At 51.3% G+C, this 19,233-nt stretch overlaps 1 protein-coding gene across 4 annotated transcripts in view; it reads right to left on the bottom strand.

The window, feature by feature from the left end:
• The window catches only part of CNTFR (ciliary neurotrophic factor receptor), a 199,097-nt gene that overhangs the window by 71,002 nt on the left and 108,862 nt on the right, over positions 1-19,233 (bottom strand). For 3 of the 4 annotated variants that reach the window (XM_033085742.2, XM_033085745.2, XM_033085743.2), the window contains one exon: positions 12,059-12,140. The exons of the other annotated variant lie outside the window; for it this stretch is intronic. In XM_033085742.2, coding sequence (XP_032941633.1) covers positions 12,059-12,140 — 82 coding nt within the window. The remainder of the gene's footprint in view (positions 1-12,058; positions 12,141-19,233) is intronic. 4 annotated transcript variants of the gene reach the window in all.

Below are 19,233 nucleotides of genomic sequence, written 5' to 3'. Positions count from 1 at the left end.
CACCTTTGATAAGGCTGAGTCAAACTGAGGCAATGCCAATAACCAGAAAAACAAACAAACAAACAAACAAACAAACAATTTAAAAAGGAAAAAAAATTTAAAAACCTATGCACAGACATATAGACAGATGTTTCCTCTGAAATGACAGCTTCCAAAGTCCCGTGTTGCTACTATTCCCCCTGGGATTTTCCTTTCTGTCTACCATGCTGCCAATGCAGCAGCTAGGTAACTTTTGAAGAGCACCAACCAGCAGCGTGGAAATAGCTGCAGTGATTATATTGCAACACTTCACTGCTTCCCTGAGCTGCAGCTCCCTCCTCCACCGTTGGAAGCACAATCAATGCTAATTAATTAAGGGCCAGAGCCTGCCAACCATGGTCGCACCAACTTCAGTGCTGTTTCCTGAATATTTCAGGGCTTATGCTCCACAAAAGTGAGGATCAGCCTCCAGCAACTTGGGTTGAAAACAACAGGAACTCTCTTTGCAAACCAGGAGGGATGGTCAGGCATGTCTATGTCAGAGCTGAGAGCTGGAAGAGTTGTCTGAGCTGGGGCAGAGCCCAGGGAGCTGCAGCTGTAAATCAGCAGTGGGGAATCCTCCTGCAGGCATCCCTAAAGGCTCTCCACCACCAGCAGCCACAGAACTGGCACAGCTTTTACACCCAGCCAAGGCTAAGAGGAGGGTGAATGTCTGGGGTCAGAGACAGAGCATGAGCACCCTCCAAAACCTCCAAAAAGGAGGAGCAAAGCCCTTTCTCTTAGTGTCCAAAGTGAGGCGTCCTGTGATGCTGGGAGAGAGGAAGGGCTGGGTGTCAATGCACAAAGATGAGGAGGGTCCTTGAGAGCAAAGGAGACAGGGAGGAGTCCCAGGAGAGTGAATGGACTTCACTGGAGCACCAGAGGGAACACTGCTGGAGCTCACTAGAAGGTGACCCTGTGGCTGTGGCTCCTAACCCTGTCAAAGGGATTCTGTGATGCTTTAAGAGTGAGGAGGCACAGGTGGGGAATCCAAGCTCCTGATCTGCCCCTCCACTGTGCCACACTGAGGGACCCTCATACAGAGGGAAAGTGCAATACCCTGTGCTTTCCACCAGAAAGGTAAAACTACTTTTCAAGTCTGCTGAGCACAGGAACTTGTGCAATGAATGTGACCACCAGGCTCGTACCTTGTAATCCTATGTAATGCTACACACCCTCCCAATAGCAGGAGCTCCTGAAAGGCTCAACAGCCTCCTCCCACTCCTCAGCAACATCACGGAATTTTCATCCCTTTGCACTCAGCCTCTCCAGTTGTCCCAGCAGCTGGCACAAGTTGTGGCAGGTCTCCAGGCTCACAGTTATAACCAGTCATGGAGGCTTCCCATGGGAAATGGCAAGAGAGGACTAGACCGACATGAGCTGCTGAATTTAATGCCCTCTCACTCCCATGTGCCTCAGTTTCTCCCTTACACAGCATCCAGTCAGCTGGAACTACCACTCCACAGTGCAGCCAAGCCACAAACCCAGTAGAGTCCAACCTGCCAGGGCTTGTGGTTTGGCTGGAGTCAGAGCCTCTCTGTGACTCATCCCATGAAGCCTCAAATTCATGGCTATGGATGGAGAATCCCATTGAGAGCACTCCAGGCTCAACTCACACTCCCTCTGAGAGTGGATTTGTGCATAAACAAGGCAGATGATGAGCAGAGCTCAACCACCTGGCTGGAGAAGATCCTCACTTGGAGGGATGAATGGATGTGGGGCTTATGAGGACAAGCTCCCAGCAGTGGACCCCTGTGTGCACGCTCTGCACCACTGTGGTTTTCAGCCATTGATGCTGTTGTGGGCTTGCCTTCATGCCACTCACAACAGGATGAGACCCTGATCCCCCTCTGGAGCTCTGTTACCTCTGTGAGGGATGCACATCGACTTCCTCAGTTTTATTTCAATTTGGATCCTGGACACAGCAGGTGTAGCTCCCTCTCCTAGCAGCAGAGACCAACTGAGCATGGAGTGGACTTTCCTCCAGAGAACAGAAGTGTCCTTTGGAGGAGCAGAGCATCCATTCCCCACCATTCCTCAGTGAGCAAAGCTGGTATTCAGCAGCACACCCAAGGCCTGGACATCAGAAATGCATGCACAGGTGTGCACACCTCATTACACCTCAGCAAATCCAGCAGGAATCAAGCAAGACAGGTCACAAACTGCAGCCCTGCTTCAGCTTGTGCATCCCAGTTAATTCCTCAGTGTGATGGTCCCAGCCCTCCTCTGCCTACAAATCACAGAGGTCTTGGCTGGCAGAACTCCTGTGGGCTCCCAGCCTTGCGGGTCAATGTTTTTAGCATCAGCTCTGTAGATGTCTGGCTGTTTCACAAAGCTCCAGAATGGATAACTAAGAAGAGCCTGGCTACTGGCAGATGAATTAAATCTGCTAACATAGACTTAAGCTCCAGGGGAAATGCTGCAGGCTTTGCAAACTAAAAAAGCTAGGAAGGTCAAGTGTTGAACCTGGGATGAAAGGCATTGCCTTTCTGTCAACTGTGTGCACCTGAGGTGAGGTTTTGCCCCGTCCACAGGGAATTTTAAACTGAGAGGTGGATGTGTCTTGCCTGGGACTCTCCCTCCACACCGATGCACGCAACTGTGCAAGGAGAATATTTTATCCCCTTCCTCTTGTCTCCTAAGTAGAGACTAAGGCTGTTTTATACTCGTGCTGTGAATCACTCCCACAAATCCCTTTCCCTAGCATCAGTCTCCCCAGTATGGCTCTAACCAAGGGAAGGCAATGAGGCTCCAGGCTGCTCAGCTTCAATTAGCACCTGCTAACAGCTGAGCCTAGATAGCAGTCTTTTCCAGCAAATTGTACACCAAGAGATCAATGGCTCATACAGGGCTGTAACCCCTCCTGCCTCCATCACTGTCAACTGCCTCGTGGTTTCACTTCACTTCTCCACCTGATGGGCCTTCCTGGAGCAGTCATTACAAGGTGACACACATCTCTTTTCCCCTCTGTAATGAGCCTGCCACAGCCCCTCCTAATCCTTCTTCTCTTTCTCCTTTTAATATGCCACAATTATATTGGCTTCCCTGCATGGATCCACCCCATTTAATGCTGCCCAAGACTGCTTATGCTGAAAGATGCTCTTTTCATCCACAGAACAGACTGCACATCTTGCAAGTTGTTTTGTGTATTTTTTACACTACAACATCTCCTGGCCTTATTAGGAATCTGGCATTTCCCTTTCCACAGAAGCACAATGTCTGCTCAGGGAAATTAACCCCACGAAGGACTTCCATAACAGAGGTTTGTGGATGTTGTGTTCCAGCATCTGCACTCCTGAACATGCTTCATGGTATCTTTGCTCTGTTCCCACCCCAGAAAATCCTCTCAGAGGAAGCAGAGATGATGATGATAATGATGATGATGATGATGATGATGATGATGTTTGTACTCAATGTCTTGCTGTGCCTGTGTTCCCATTATGCAGGGCTCTTCCTGTTCCCAGATGTGTCACAGGTGGGCTGAAGATAGCAGCAAGTGATTCCATGCCCAACACTGCGGATGGATATGCAGGACCTGAATGTCTCCACTTTTCCTGACTTTTTGGTCCTGGGTTCTGCCACACACAGCTACTGTGACATGTCCTGGGGATGATTTTTAGCACCACTGCTGAGGTTGTGGGCTCCTACAAGTGGTGCCCAGAGCTGCCCCAGGGCTGCCACATTTTGCTCTGTGTGCCTGAGTGGAGATTGGCTTTGCAGTCTCAGGGCATCCAGGACTTCAGACACTGGAAGCTTGCTGTTCAAATGAGAAAAATAATGAGTGGTACACTCAGTCCAAGTTCTGTTGGACATGTGGGTTGGTGGGAGCAGGATGTTCTGGAAATGTGAGATGTCTGGTTCAGTGGGATGGCCACATGTGACATCCCAGGTGAGACCTTTCCAAGCTTTTGGAGGCTAATTGAAGCCAAATCCCTGAAGCACGAAAGGTTTCCACTCCACCTGTCACAGTTTTATGTGACCTTCCATTTCTGGAAGCCTTTGAGAATGTAAAGGAAGGATGAGGATTGCTTCCTCCCTCACCAAAAGGAGCTCAGTGCTAGGACTGGACACAGCCCTTCTTCAGCAGGCAGGCAGTGCTCACATAAAAACAAGGTCCATAGCTATTCCCTCTATGCTGGGATAAACCTCAGCTTCCTAAGGTCTGAAAACCTGTCCAAATGAGATTTTGTTTTCTATCAGGCTTTGGGGGCTCCTAGCTGCTGTGGCAATGTGTTTATTTGCCACCACGTGTCAGCAGAGGAAGCCATGCTCGTGCTCCATACAGCAGGACAATGCCACACCAGGAAGGAAATCCAAACCTTTCCTCCCAGCCTCTCCCCAACAAGCAGGCCTTGTTCAGTACTGGGTTTCAACAAGGATTTATTGGCAAGAACTCTCTGGCTTAAGTGGATGATCCACAAATTTAGTGCTGCCCTCCCTGCACAGCCACAGCCTGGCAAGTCCTGCCCCCACCCCATGGGTTGTGGCAGCACTGCCCTGTGCTAGCAGTGATTCTCCACTTGAAGCTTCTCTAGATGTCTGGGTGGACTACAAATCCCATTCCTCCTCCTTTGTTGCCTGTTGATGTGTAGTGAAGCCTAAGAGACTACTGAGACATGTTTTTCCTTAACACTGGCAGAACTAATGAGTCCTGGCAGACTGTGATCCTCCTGGCAGTTTCTTCTCCTCACCACAGATATGAACTATTTTCACCAGTTTTGTGGAATCACAGGCTTCTACAAAGCCTGATAGATCCACACTCTAAAGCTGTGTTTTCTTTTTTCTTTTCTGTCTTTGATTCTTTTACAGATTTGTGATCTGCTTCAATACACAGGACCTGTTTTTGGGAAGGGTTCCCTTTTTTGTTAGTATCACAGATATTGCCAGCTAGGTTTCCTTCCAAGCTCTTGGATGACTCACACGGGACAGATCTCCACTTTACTCCAGAACTTCATCAGCTCCATTTCAAACCACTTGCTTTTCCAGAAAGTGGCAAATTCAGTTCCAGCGACTTCAGACAGAATTGTACATGGAAAGCAGGCAGCTTCTTTGCAATGCCCACAAACTTTAGTAACTTGAAAAAAGCAAGACTTCAAAGCCCTGAACAATCAAGCTGTGTTTCCCCTCACCTAAGTGCCAGTCCCTCTGTTTTTCTTCCTGTCCTTCCCTCCTCTTTCCCACTTGCACTTCAAGAACATCTCACCTCCTGCCTCCGACAGCACTTAGCACAACAGGACATCAATCTTTTTGCTGACCTGTGGCTATTTTTCAAACACAGACCCTAGGTAAGAGCTGTGAGCTCTCCAATCCCTGTCTGACAGGCATGATCCATGCTCCTGCAGTGTGTCCCAGCAGGACAGGCCACACTGGACTGTGCACCAGCGACTTTCTGAGTGCAAAATTAACAGACAAGGCGTGGAAATTAACCCTCTTGATTTCCCAGCTCCCAGGAGGGAGGAGCAAGCATGGGATGTACTCCCAAAAGGGCTATCCTGCATTGCTGACTGGACCCCTGTGGGATGATCGGCTTGGGAACCTGTGGAGTGATGAGGCAGTGGGCAAGAAAGCACAGGCACTAAAAATAGGCTGTTTGCGGTAGGGGCTGACCACATTTATTAGCAAGTCTGTGCTCTGGCTGACCACAAGGTCAGCTGCCTGGAGCTTGGCCGTAATTCACTCTGTGTCTGGGCAGGAAATCTACTTGAGCTCAGGGGGATGTCCAGTAATAGAAAAAGTTGTTCTAGGACCTTGGGCTATTTTTGCTGTTTTCTTTTATTCTGCAGACAGAGAACCTTTCGGGAGATGCATCTTGTGCTGGAAAAAAAGAAAAATAAAGCCAAGTGCTCATGGACAGAGAGAGGGGTGGGAATGGAAAGGGGAGCATGCAGATGTTTGTGCCTGTTTGTGCACTGGGTCTGGGGTTCTTCATCTTAGACAGGCTCACCTTCACCAGGGAAGATCAGAGCAACAAAGGGGACTCCAGAATGTGTTGGGTTCTTAAACACCCTAGCAGTGTGCAGCAGAGTCTAACAGGTCGCAGCAGGTGGGGTTGCTGTCTGTTCTGCTTCCCTGCAGCTGTGGGCTGGCAGGGAAGATGGAGAGGCAGTGGGAAAACCATCACAGTAATGAATGCTCAGGGGTGGAGATGATGGACCTTCCTTGGAAAGGCATCAGAGGGCAACTTGAGGTACAGCCAGGTTTCACCTCTGGCCAGCATGGGATGGGCCAGCAGATTGTCCCCCAGCAGAGGCAGTGATCCCACAGGGACGATGCTGGCTCCCAGTGGATGGCCATGAGCCTGGGCTAGCTTTGCTGTGAGCAGCAATGAGAAGGCAGAGGAGGCAGAGAGCAGACAGATGCCTGCCCTTGAACGGCAGCCTTCAGAATGATTTAAGCAGGCTCTGCTGAATGGGGCTGCAGTTTGGAGTGAGGCTGGTATTTTCAGCCAGCTGGGTAATGAGAGCATCCAGAGTTATAACAGGAAGGATTAAAAAATGTAATTGCTAATGGGGAATTAATTGTTAATGGGGAATCATCATTGCAGGAGGGTGTTCCCAGGGTGGCCCCACAGGGATCTGTTCTTGGCCAATTGCTAATCACTCGTCTTATCAATTATCTTGAAGGCAACATAAAACTGTTGCTGGCAAAGTTTGCCAGTGACACAAGGGCTGATGTATATAATGGAAAGGATGAGTCCATCACACACAGAGTCCAGAGAAGTTAATATATGAGCCTTCCCTCGGCAGAAGCGTGTGTTTTATGCAGCCAAACACAAGTCCATTCATCTCCAGTGGAGGAATGTAGGTCAGACTCACAGAATGCAGGATGGTGTCCTGGGGAGGACAGCACCAATAAGGCCTTGTCAGGAGCCACTCGGAGATTAAGTGCCAGTGCTGAGAGCAGAACTTGGCCAGAGGCAAAATGAGGTGTCACAGGAGGGAGGAAGGTACTATGTAATGGGAAGACAGAGCTTTGTCCTGAGCTGGCCCCAACCTGAGCGTGGAAGAATGCTTCATCTCCAGCCTCCCAGCCAGCCACTCTGCACACACAGTGCCTTTGACCTCGCCTTCCCCAGTGACTGCCTGTGCCCTGGCAATTACAAAAATTCCAGATCACTCTGTTGCACATGCAATTCACCCTGGGGAATGCATGCAGAAACAAACAACAAATGACAGATGTTTGTCATGTCGCTTAATGCATGACTGAAGGACACGGAGAGGAGAGGAGAAGGAGAGGAGAGGAGAGGAGAGGAGAGGAGAGGAGAGGAGAGGAGAGGAGAGGAGAGGAGAGGAGAGGAGAGGAGAGGAGAGGAGAGGAGAGGAGAGGAGAGGAGAGGAGAGGAGAGGAGAGGAGAGGAGAGGAGAGGAGAGGAGAGGAGAGGAGAGGAGAGGAGAGGTTTCAAATACACTTCTGAATGCATATTTGTAAATAGCACTCCTGCAGAGCCATCTTAGGTGGATGCACAAGGCCACCCAATTACACCTCTTGAATCCAGGCACCTCAACTCAACTGTGTTTGCACAACAACCAAAACCTTCACAGCTGTCTACAAACAAAACACACAGCCTGCTGTGAATGTACAAACCATCTCCTACAAAGCAAATCCAGAGAACACCTCCAAAATCAAAGTGTCTAGTTTAAGCATGCCAGGCAGATGGCATTTTCTGGCATGGGCTGACTTACATGGAGGAAGCAGAGTCCAGAAAGAGCTGGTCACATCCCTGTCAGCCAAAAATTGCAACACAGACAAGGTTGGGCAATTCTAGAAGGGGAGAGAGGTTTTCCTATCTACAGCTGTTTTCTCTTTGAAAAGCCAATTTGCATGGCTTTACTGCACATTTTGAAGGCTATTTACTGGTCCAGGCTTTGTCTTTGCAGCAGCATTTCTAACGAGGCACGTGCAAACTGGAGCCCCCGGGAGGCTTTGCAGCAGAACCGACTGCAAAAGATTAGTCAGGGCTTAAGAGAGCAAGAAAAAAGGGAGAGTAATGAAACAAAATCTCTCTTTTCCTCAGCTGAGGAATGATGGGGGCTAATTGCTTGTTGCTGGTGAGGAAGAGAGGAGATAGGAGCTTCTGTGCCTATCAATAAATTAACCCCAGCATGTGGCATCTGAAGTGCATTCATTTCCAGAGCCTTTTATCTCTTTGTCTCCTCTCCTGGGTGAAAACATAATTATTGTTTAAACATGAGTTAATTCAGCAAGGTAAGGATCAATAAAGCAGAATTACTCCTCTTTTAAAAGCAAAGAAATCTCAATCTGGGACAGATGTGGACATAACTCTGGCAGAGCTGATGGATGAGGAAGACACCTTGGTCACAGCAAGAGACTGGGGAAGCAGAGCTCCTTATTTTCAGGACTGCTGTAGGCATTGGGTTTAATAAGAACAGATAAGTCCAGCAACAGGCAGTCAGAGCATTCAGTACAAAAAGCTGAAATCACCCATGCACATACACTTGGTAGCCTGACATGTTGTTAGGCATCTCTACCACGTACACACTTCCCACATAAGAGCTTGGGTTAAACCCCAGACCTCGTGCTGTGACCTCTCCCAGACCTTTGAAGGCATCCAGGTCCTGCTAGGGCAGAGGTCTCTGCACCGCAGGAGCCCCCACCAGCTCTGCTCTCACACAGTGGAGGCCTTGGACAACCAAAGGTGTGAGTGTCACAGCAGTCAGCACCACATTGGTGCTCTGCTCAGCTTTCCCCATCACCTTCCTCCATTCTGAAACAAATTGGCAGCAACCACTGCCTGGAGAACAAAACACAGGAAGGAAAACAGAGCTATCCAAAATAATGGGAAGATGATTTGAGGGCTAGAACACCTCTTGTATGAGGAAAAGATGAAATACTTAGTATTCTTCAGCCTGGAGAAGAGAAGGCTCTGGGATGACCTTATAGCATCACCCAGTACATGAAGGGGCTATGAGAGACCTGAGGAGGGATTTCTCACAAGGACAGGAGTGACAGGACAAGGGGTAATGGCTTTAGACTGAAATAGCGTAGGTTTAGATTAGATATCAGGAATAAATCCTTCACTGTGAAGATGGTGAGGCACTGGTGAAGCTGTGGATGTCCCATAACTGGAGGTGTTCCCGGCCAGATTGGATGGGGCTTTATGCAACCTGGTCTAGTGAAGGCATTGCTATCCATGGCAGGAGATTGGAATTTGATGACATTTAAGGTCCCTTCCAATCTGAACCATTCTGTGGTTCTTTGTGGAGGGCAAACGGCTCTCCCCTTCTCTCCCAGGTTTTCAGCCTGTTCTACTTACTGTGTGTGCTCTCCCACTCTTCCTGCAGCTGCTGTCCATCCCTCCATGCCAGCTGGATCTGTGCAGAGGGGGACAGCCCTGTGGCTGTCCAGGGCAGTACCCATCTCTGCAGGCAGGTCAGCCCAGTCTGGCAGCCCCATCCAAAGCTGCTATTCATGCACTGGGAATGACAGTCCTGGACACCCTCTTCCTCTCTCTTCTGTGTTTCCCTGCAGCAGAACACCCCAAACCCACTGCCAGAGCCAGAACATTAGTGCCACCCCCTCAGCATCCCCCTGGGGCTGCCCTGCTGGATGTCTCTGGTCTCCCACCCCCGTGGGAAGCTGCAGTCCCCAGCTGTGTGATGCACATGAAACCTGAGCAACCTGCCAGGGAGGCAAAACAAGGGAACTCTGTCACTCCAAAGGTCACAGGAACCCCAAATCCATTGACCTCTGAGCCCCTCCACATCCCATGCTTCTGCATCCCAGACAGATGCACCCAGTGCTCTGCCAGCTCCAAGGTGAAGGACTAAAGGTGAGCAGCAGAGGGGTTAATACATGAAAAGCCTCACCTTCACCAAGCCTGATGCTGCTTTTATTAATTCATGTGGCACTTTGCAGGACGCTCCAGTAATCACCGGGGTGCATATGAGAGCCAGGAGAGGGTGGCCAGGCTCCCTCGCCGTGCTCATGCTCACTTAACAGCTTGTCACATCCTCCTCACTCAAGTATTCAGTGCTAATGCATCTCTTAAAGTGCTTCATGAGCTATTAAAGTCGAACGTGCCTCAAGTGCATGATAAATGGACCCTATGCCAGCATCTTCCCCCCACTCCACTGGGTCCCTGACACCAGTGGGATTAATCCATCCTCCCACCCCATTCCTGCTGTGCTTTTCCAGCGCAGTGCCCGGCTGGAGGGGATGAGCTCTGGGGCTGGCTGGTGAGGAGAGGCTGCAGGAGGGCAGGGGGTGAGCTCTGGGTGGGGGGCACAGGGCACGAGCTGGGGGTCTCCAGTGCTGACCTGCCTGTGTCCCAGCTGGGCACGGTGGGGTGGGCGGGAGACCTGCTGCTCCAAAGCTCCTGCCCAGAGCATACCTTGGAATTACAGAGAGGTGCCCAGGAAGGATATACAGTGCCTCGGGAACAGATTGAGGACAGTCCTGATGGTGTCCTACTATTTTATAACTAATTTTCTGACCCTGTATAGTTTTGGGTTTTTTTTCCCCAGTGAAGCTGTGACAGATGGGAAGAGCCCTGCCTCACTTCTCACTCCCCAATCAGGCATTTGGTGATGCACACAGGCCTCAACAACTTCAGTTTTGAGTTGCTGTCCCAGACACCTCCCTCCCAGACACAGGCAGGCAAGGGAAACAGGAGGGGCAGGAGGACATGGGAGGCTATGCTGCCAAATCCCTGAACCCGGCTGTGTCACAGAGCAGAAGGTGACAGTCGCTGCAGCTCTGCACCAGCTGTCAGTGCCAAAATGTGTGGTCCTGCTCACTGGTGAGAAGCAGCATTTGTTTCTGTCTAGAAAACACAATTCAGGAGTGTGCAGCCCTGAAGTACCTGGCACTTCTGTGTTTTGTGCATCTCCCTGTGCAACAGGTCTGGGTTACTGTTCCTGCAGCACAGCAGGAAGCTGCACGGTGCATCCAAAGGGTTGGCAGCCCTATGGCCAGGTCCTTTAAAGCTTCCCAGGCAGTGATGCTGCAAGCACAGCAGGAGTGGGCAGCTTTGCTTCTCTGCAGGAAGCATCACTCCACCCCAAGCAGCATTCAGGTCAGCACCCAAACGATTTAAGCAGGCACGCTGGGAAGGGGTTGGGGACCTTCCTGCAAGACCAGGCAGCAAGCTCCCTCTGTGTCCAGAGAGTGGCTGTCCCCCTGCAATGTGGACGTGCTGCCAAACCCTGGCTGCTTTGTGTCCAACCTGGAAGCTTGTGGCAATGTAAACCCACCCAACCAGACTAAGGGCAGCCCAGTGGGGCACTCTGGCTGGGTTCCTCAATTTCACAGAGCTCAAGGATGAACGATGTCTTTACTAGAGTTAATAAACAAAATTCTACTCTAAGATCCTCTAAAAGCAACTACAGACAGGCTTCCAGGAGAAGCAATGAGTTCTGGAGGTTCCCCATTTTGTCCTGTTTTTGCAGAGTTGGACTCTACACCAGGACCCAACCATAATTTCCCTCCTCCTGCTTAGACCCATTTGGGATTGCTCCAGCTTCCAATGCCACCAGTGTCTCTAAAGTGTAATCTCTCTAAAACCACTAAAACAAGCCCTGAACCCCCTGCCAGCCTGCAGAGATGTGAGCTAGTGATGGTCACAGATGTGTGGTGGCAATGGGGATTAGTTCACACCAAGGAGGGGAGAGCAGGATGAAGCATCATCCATCCCTGTCATGGGGCAGGGTGTCATGGAGCCGTCAGGGGTGATCAGAGTTCGGAGCTGTCACGCTGATGCTTCCTCCCAGCTCTTCATCCCTTCATAGGTGGGCTGCATGGGACAGCATCCACAAAAGAGTGGGCAAAGGGGTCCAAAGCAGCAGGGCCATAGAGAGCTGTGGGCAGGGCAAGGGGCATCAGCAGAGGGAGATGCAGGGTGCCCAAACCCCACAGTGATGGGTTGGAGGGGACACTCGTCACGGAGAGAAGTGATAACATGCACAGAAATAATATCAGGCACACCCGGAGGGCGCACCCAGATTCCCCCAGGAGAGCGGCTGGAGGAGCAGCATTCCCATTTTTCAGGATCCCCAGGGCCTGGGAGGTGTGAAGGACTCACCCTGCTGGCTGTGCCTCTGGGCGTACACCACCACCACTGCGGCGAGCACCACGCAGCAGGCTGACCGGACAGGGCTAGCCATCTGTGGAAGCAAACACAGGCAGGAGCAGTCAGGGTTTGCCCCAGTGCTGAGAGCCCCCAGGGATGCGACTGCAAGGAGATGACTGTAAAACCAACTCCATTGCAGCCGAGGGGAAATTCACTGCAAAATGAGGCATTTTGCTGGCACAGGCTTTATCACTCGATAGCCTGTGGCACCTTCCGTGGGAGATATCTGGAGGTGATGATAGCCTTGCACAAATGCTCTATCTTCCCCATCTCATTTTCAACATTTTCCTTAGGAAAGCCAACCCCTGGTTCTGGGCTCTCCTTGGCAGATGCAGCATCATCCTAGGAGCCAACACTACCTGCAAAGGGGTTGCAGAGGGGTTTTGAGGGGTTGCGAGCACACCTAGGTAGTTCACAGCAGGAGCTGGTGCTTAGGATGTGCAAGATGTTGATCTCAGCACAAACCTCATCCTCAGCCACCTGCCATTAACATCTTGATGGGCCAGTTGTCGCCCACTTCTCTCGGCTGGGAGAGGGTCTGAGGCTACTCTGTCCTGGTGAGCTGTGTCTTGTTCCCCAGGATGCTGTGGTGTAAGGTGTGGAGGGGTGACAGCTAAGAAAGCAAGTGATGAAGACATCCTGCCTGCATCAGAAAGTGCCCCTAGGGGTGGACAAATGGCAGCAACAACTACAAGGGCACCCTGCACAGCTGGCCAGGCTGGGGATGCCCAAGCTCTCATTTTCTTGCAGCCAGGGCTGGTAGAGGAGACCAGAGCCAGGAAGGAGCTGCTGGGGACAGCAATGGGGATGCTGGCCCACCCACCAGGAGGTAAATAGCACCATGCATGAAAAGCAAATTGCACCTTCAAAACCATTTAAGCCTCTCTAATCTCCAGTGCCGCATCGGTAATGTGCACAGGATTGCCTTTTAATCTAGAACATGAGTATGGGCTCATTAGCCAGATGGCATCCATTTAAACCTAAATAAAGGGGGAGCTCTACTGGCGAGAGAAAAAAAAATCCAGCAAAACATATCCCATTACCCAACAGGACTATTGCAGGAGCCCAGATGGCCTCGGGTTCACAGCAAGCCTTTGCAGGGCTGGAGGGGAAGGCAAGAGCAGCTGGGTGGGATTTCATGAGTGGATTCCGGGGGGCAGCTGGACCAGCCTGATTTCAAATGTTTCTCAGGGGCAGGGATGCTGGGGGAGATAGCAGGTCTGAAGAGGAGAGCCTGGAGATGGGCAGAGGAGGGGTCCATGCCCTTTACTACTGATCTTTCAGTGCTGGTTTTGGGCTCGAAGGGCTGGCAGCAAGAGCCATTCCCAGTGTGCTGGTGCTGCAGAGCACGGAGAGGCAAGCCCCAGACCCTGCTGTCAGCCCTCACGGTCACCTTGAGCAAATCACTCTGCCTCCCCAAGCCTCAGTTTCCCCGTCTGTAAAACAGAGATAATGAAGGTGACCTTCCTGTGTAAGATCTGGGTGAGGAGTGCCAACTGCTAATTACAACCTCCTTATCACTCACTCTTCTTCTTCCCTCCTTCTCTCTGCCTGCTCTCCGCTGCCTTTTCCATGTCCCCTCTGTGCCCGCAGCATGGCTCCCTGACTGCCAGCCCACCTGTGCTCCAGCTGCCATCACAAGTGGCAGCTCAGGCAGCGGGTGATGTCTGGAATGTGCCAGTGCCACATCCTGGGGCACTGCTGGCATGTGGGGCCCTGAGCAGCTTGCAAACCACCTGCAACCAGGAGCCAGCTCTCCTTACTTACACCCAAATTTACTCTCCACTGAATATTCCCTTCCTACAGTCCTGGGAGTTGATGGGTGGCACCAGGAACTGAAGGAGGCAAAGAACCAGAACGGGACAGAGCCTCCCTTCACCACAGTCCAGATACTTCCAGCTAGTGCAGCCATCCCATTTCTGGAGACAAAGGCAATGACAGGAGGCAGGACAAGACCCCCCAGCAACCAGCCTGCTCTTTGAAAAATGTGAGATCTCCTTGATGTAGCCTTCAGCTTGGCTCAGTGCAAACATCATCACCAGCATCGTGCCCTACCTCCCAGCCCTGCCAGGGAACAAAACCACCCACTGCCCACCCTCTGCTGCTCCTCCCTCTCTCATTCAGCTCTTAAAATAATTGCTGCTGCTCCTGCCCATGTGCCTCGGCCAGCATCAAAACAGACACAGTCACGCAGCAAGGAATGGTTCCTGTCCCGAAGCACTGAGAGCCTCAAGGAATCCAGGTGGAGTAAGAGAGAGCAGAGGGACCCAGCTAAGATCCCTGAGAACTCTGTGGCAGGGCCAGGACACAGGCAGAGGTTTCCAGTGACAGCACAGAGAATTGACCATTAGGCTGCTCTCACCTTGGAAGATCTCATTTCTTCTTAGAGATGAACCCTGTGACCAGGCAGGAACAGAACTATTTTAGAACAAAAATCTAGCCAGAAACTCAACTTTTTCTCACTTGAATTGCAATTTTCCTTGCTGTATTTGCTTTGTTTGACTACTTTGCCCAAAGCCACGTTGATTTTTTTTTTCCCCAAGCACATAACAAAGCCTTTGCAATTTCTGCAGATGTTTCCAATGCAAATGTCTGTTGCTCTATTTGCTTGCTTATCTGTTTCTCTAGCAAAAGCCAGCACCCCAGCATTCAGGTGCACAGGCCAGTGAGCAGCAGCTCACCAGGCGTGCAGATTCCTGAGCTGTGTCCCCATGCCAGCAGGGAGCAGTTTACAGGTGATGGAGGGGAACCACATTTATTACACAGCAAAGCCCACAGCGTGAAACTCAATCTTCTGTGCAAAAGGTAGATTTCCCCCCTGTAATGAATAACTTCTCGGAGGTACAGAGGAAAGAGGAGCCTGGGGAGGAGGAACGGGGAGGGGGAACATATGAAATGGACCAGCTCTGGAGCCATTCTCCTGTTCCCCACCTTCCTGTTTGGGGAGAGAGAAAAGGGTTGGTCTTTCCCCGCCTTGTCCTCTACACCAAGAGTAGTGAGGGCATCAGTCATGGTCATCTCAGAAGGCAACTCAACACAGACATGAATAAGCCCCTCCAGCAGCTCTCAGTCGAAACCAAATGTTTCCAGGCACGTGTTCCCTGAGCTGGATCAGGACGGAAGGGGCACAGCGATGCGACATTGGCTGTTGTGGGGTGATGGGGTGAGGACAGTCACGGGGGGCACAGCAGGAATGATAGGGATTGTGTATCCAGGCAAAAAAGTAGGATGCCAATTTCTGCTTAACAGTTCCAGTGTCCTTTTTGGAGTAGGCAAAGGGATAGATCCTTTCCAGGTCTCCTCTGCAGTATAATCTCCAAAGCTTTAGCAATGGAGTGCCAACTGGCACCTGGAAACAGCAGGTCCAGGGCAGGGCTGTCGCTGGCTAGTGAGGGATGTGGGCTACACCCCAGCCTCCCATCACAACTCCCAGCTGCCACAGGCTGCTCTCAGCAATGATAAATAAATAAATCCCTCTTTCTATAAGTGTGTGGCTGCCTCAAAAGAAAAGTAGTAGTTTCATAACCTAGTGTTTCCATGACAAAGTCCTCCATCAGGTAATTCCCCACCAGGTGCTGTTATGGGGTCTGGCTCTGAAGTGGTGAACGGGAGGAAAACAAACTCTCTTTAGTCCCTTCTTTCTCCTCCAGCTTTGCCCTGAGCCTTCCAAAGGAGCTTTGCAGCACCTGTCCTGCAGGTGCCCATGGCAGGCACCACGGTGTGACTGCACTGCCCACAGTGACTGTCGATGCTGTGGTACAACCTCTGCTGCAGATATGGGCCATGGATAGACAGCTGTGCTGCAGACATGGCGTGTGGCTGCACACCTGTGCTGCAGACACAGCAGTGGATGCACACCTGTGCTGCAAAATGAGCTGTGGATGCACACCTGTGCTGCAGACACAGCAGTGGATGCACACCTGTGCTGCAGACAGGGGTTGTGGATGCACACCTGTGCTGCAGACACAGCAGTGGATGCACACCTGTGCTGCAGAATGGGCTGTAGCTGCTACATTCGCTGCTGTACTGCAGACACCAAGCGCAGGTGCTCAGGTACCACCAGCACTGCAGATGCTCAGCGTAGGTGGTGCTGCACACCTGCGCCACAGGTGCTGGCTATAAGGTGGTACTGAACACCTGGAGTGCAGATGCTGACTGCAGGCACTGCCAACTGCAGACATCACAATACCCCTGCACTCACAGCAGGCACCTCCTGGGCCCCAGTGTTGCTGAAGGAGAAACACCACCTTTACCAAAGCCACTCTCCATTCCTCAGCCTAGGCCTTTGCTAGGGATGCTCACACAGCTTCTCCAGCCCCGGGGATCCAGGGTGCCTCCTGTGGAATGCCATCCCTTCCCAAGGGCAGGGTGTGATGCTGGTATGAGTAGTGAAGCACCAAAGTGTCAGGACAGCTGTTGCCCCAGGTTCCCCAGGATTGCACCACATATGGGCAGCATGTTGGACACTGAGTGCTGTCTCCTCCTTTCAGATCATCCCTAGCAGCAAGGCGAGGGAAAGGAGAGGAAAAAATAGTTGTCACTTAATGTCAGTCACTTGCTAACAGCCCTAGAGCCTTCTAGCCTTACAGTGCCCTGTCAGCACTAAACTCGTCTTTGCTGCCTAAGAGGAAGGGAGAAAAAAGGGACTTTATCATCTCCTTCATACGTGCTATCAGAAAGCCTTATCTGCAGAGACAGAATCCCCACTGCTTGAAAAGCTTTCTTAAATCTAATTTAAACCCCCACTGTCAACAGAGCAATTAGCACTGCCCCCCCCAGACCATGAGTGCCACAGGGATGACTGGGGCCAGCTGAAATAAATTCACTCTTGGCTCTCATGGACTGTGACTTTCCTCCCTCCACCTCCTCCCTTTCTGGCAATGAAGTGAAGACTGGAAGGAAGAGGATACCCTGGAGGAAGGAGCACCCCAGAGCAGAGCTCCTTCATCACTCTGCCACTCCAGGGAGCACGGCTGGACCCCTGGATGGCAGCGCAGACCCTCCTGCCCTTGTGGTCTAGGAGATGGGCAAATGGGGGAAGGGTGGTTCTCACAAACCTTCCCAGCTGCTTTGGCTGAAGGTGTGCCCCTGAAGGCAGCTGTGGAATTGCAGAGCTCTCGGCTCCAACATGGTTGGAACTTGGTTCCTGCTGAAGGTTGCTCCATCTTCCCTGGATGCTACTGGCAAAGTGTCTCAGTGTGAAAAGCAATGACCAAAGCTGTTCCCATATCCATGGGGCTGAAGAAAGCAGCTCTTTGGGAGGGAGCATCAGCCCAGATGAAATCAGAGCTAATTTTTGGGGGGTAATGCAGAGTTTAGGAGCTCCAGGGGTAGCTGGGATAGTCTGGGGAGGAACAACCCATGATAATTCTCAGGCTGTTTGAGAATCTCCCAGACTGGCAAGACTCCCAGGACAGGTAATTTCTTGCTTCTGTGGATCATGGTGACATGTTCCCATGGGGGCAGGGAGCTGTAGAAAGACCACCAGGCTCCTGAGAGTCGCAGGAGGAGATCATCACCCTGCAGCTCCAGGGGTGGGTGATTCCTGCTCCAGAAGCAAGGCGGGGTTCTCTCCTCTCAAACCCCACTTTGCAGCTCTTCAGATTGGTGCCCAAAAGCATCAGGACAGTGCAGTCCACCCCTGGGACACACTGGGGTGCTATAATCTCTCTGTGGCCTGAGGACAGGCAGGAGCATGATGCCAGGAGAGCATGGGACAGGGACAGTCAATGGGAACCTCTCCAGTGACCCTGCCCAGCAACAGCCCCTGGTCCCACGCCCATTGGGGGGCAATGCTCCTGCACAGGCAGCTGCCTGCTGGTGCCCATTCCCTGTTCCTGCTTGGAGCCTTGAAGGGGGATGTTTCCCACAGCCCATACCTGTTCTCACAACTCCCACCATGGTCAACCAGTTTTTCTCCAAGGGGAAGGCAGCAGTCCAAGACCAGCCAGCTGCTCCAGCAGTGATAAAGGCCGATACAAGGAGCAGCATACTAATAAGCATCACACGTCTTCAACACTGGCACTGTGAGGAAGCTCAGCAGGGCAGCAGGGGCTTGAATCCCCATGGCAGAGGAGCAACATTGTCCCAGGACTATTCCCCAGAGACATCAGTGCCACCTGGGCAGGAAGCTCAGATGAGCTGCCATACCCAAGTCCCACTCCTCCACAGCCCACAGCCCCACCCAGGCAGCCTCTGAGATGCAGGAAAGCTGGGACCAACAATGGAAAATGAAATTTTTCCTCTCTTTTTATTCAACTTTTCTCTGCACTTAGCATTCTCTGGCTCCCTGCAGAGAGAGATTGCAGGAATCAATTGGATCTTTCCTTCTATTAATGAACTGCCGGAACCAGCGCTTTTTATCTGGAGTCTCTGTTCGAATGAGGTCTTGAGCAGTGTTTTTCCATCGATGGTGCCATGTCAGGGCCAGACAGACGAGATCAGACAGAGAAGGGAGAGAGACTGGAGATGGGAAATGCACATGGTTCAGGTTCTTCCCAGTGCTCCTCTGGAAGCTGGAGAAATCACCTAAGATGAGCATACCTGGGAGCAGTTCCTTCTCATTCTGAGTCTCCAGGCTGTGGTTACTGTGGGATGGAGCTTGTGGTGGCACGCTGATTTTTGGCATTTTGATTCCCAGCCTCCACCCACAAAAGCAGAAAATTAATGATGCAGAACAAAACCAAAACAACCCCACAAAATCAAAACCAAACTCCCATACAGTGAGCAAACAACCCTAAATACTTCAGGAAGGTCCTGCTGTCTCATGCCAGGCTTGGTTTGTGCTTTCCAGGCAATTGCTGGCAACCTTTCTTATTTTTGTCTGCGGGGATGCATTGCCCTTCAGTCCTCCAAGGATTTTGCTCACAACCCTGTCTTGTGGGGACTCTCTAGTGAGGCTGCTTTGTGAAATACCCAACATCCCTTCAGATCCAAAGCTCCAGGGCAGAGAAAAGCAACCTAATATTAAAATCTGGACTGTGGCGTAGTCATGTGCAATCCTGAGCAAAACAAAGAGGAAAGAGAGGACAGAAAGGGCTTGTCCAGACAGACTTCCACCAGCTGGATGTCCATGACACAGCAGACATAGCACAGAGGAACATGGTGTTTCCTGTGGTCACTGCTAG

The sequence above is a fragment of the Catharus ustulatus genome, chromosome Z, assembly GCF_009819885.2.
Source record: "Catharus ustulatus isolate bCatUst1 chromosome Z, bCatUst1.pri.v2, whole genome shotgun sequence".
NCBI classification, from domain to species: Eukaryota; Metazoa; Chordata; class Aves; order Passeriformes; family Turdidae; genus Catharus; species Catharus ustulatus.
The sequence above is the reverse complement of the archived record's forward strand: the minus strand, read 5'-3'. Positions and strand labels throughout refer to the sequence as shown.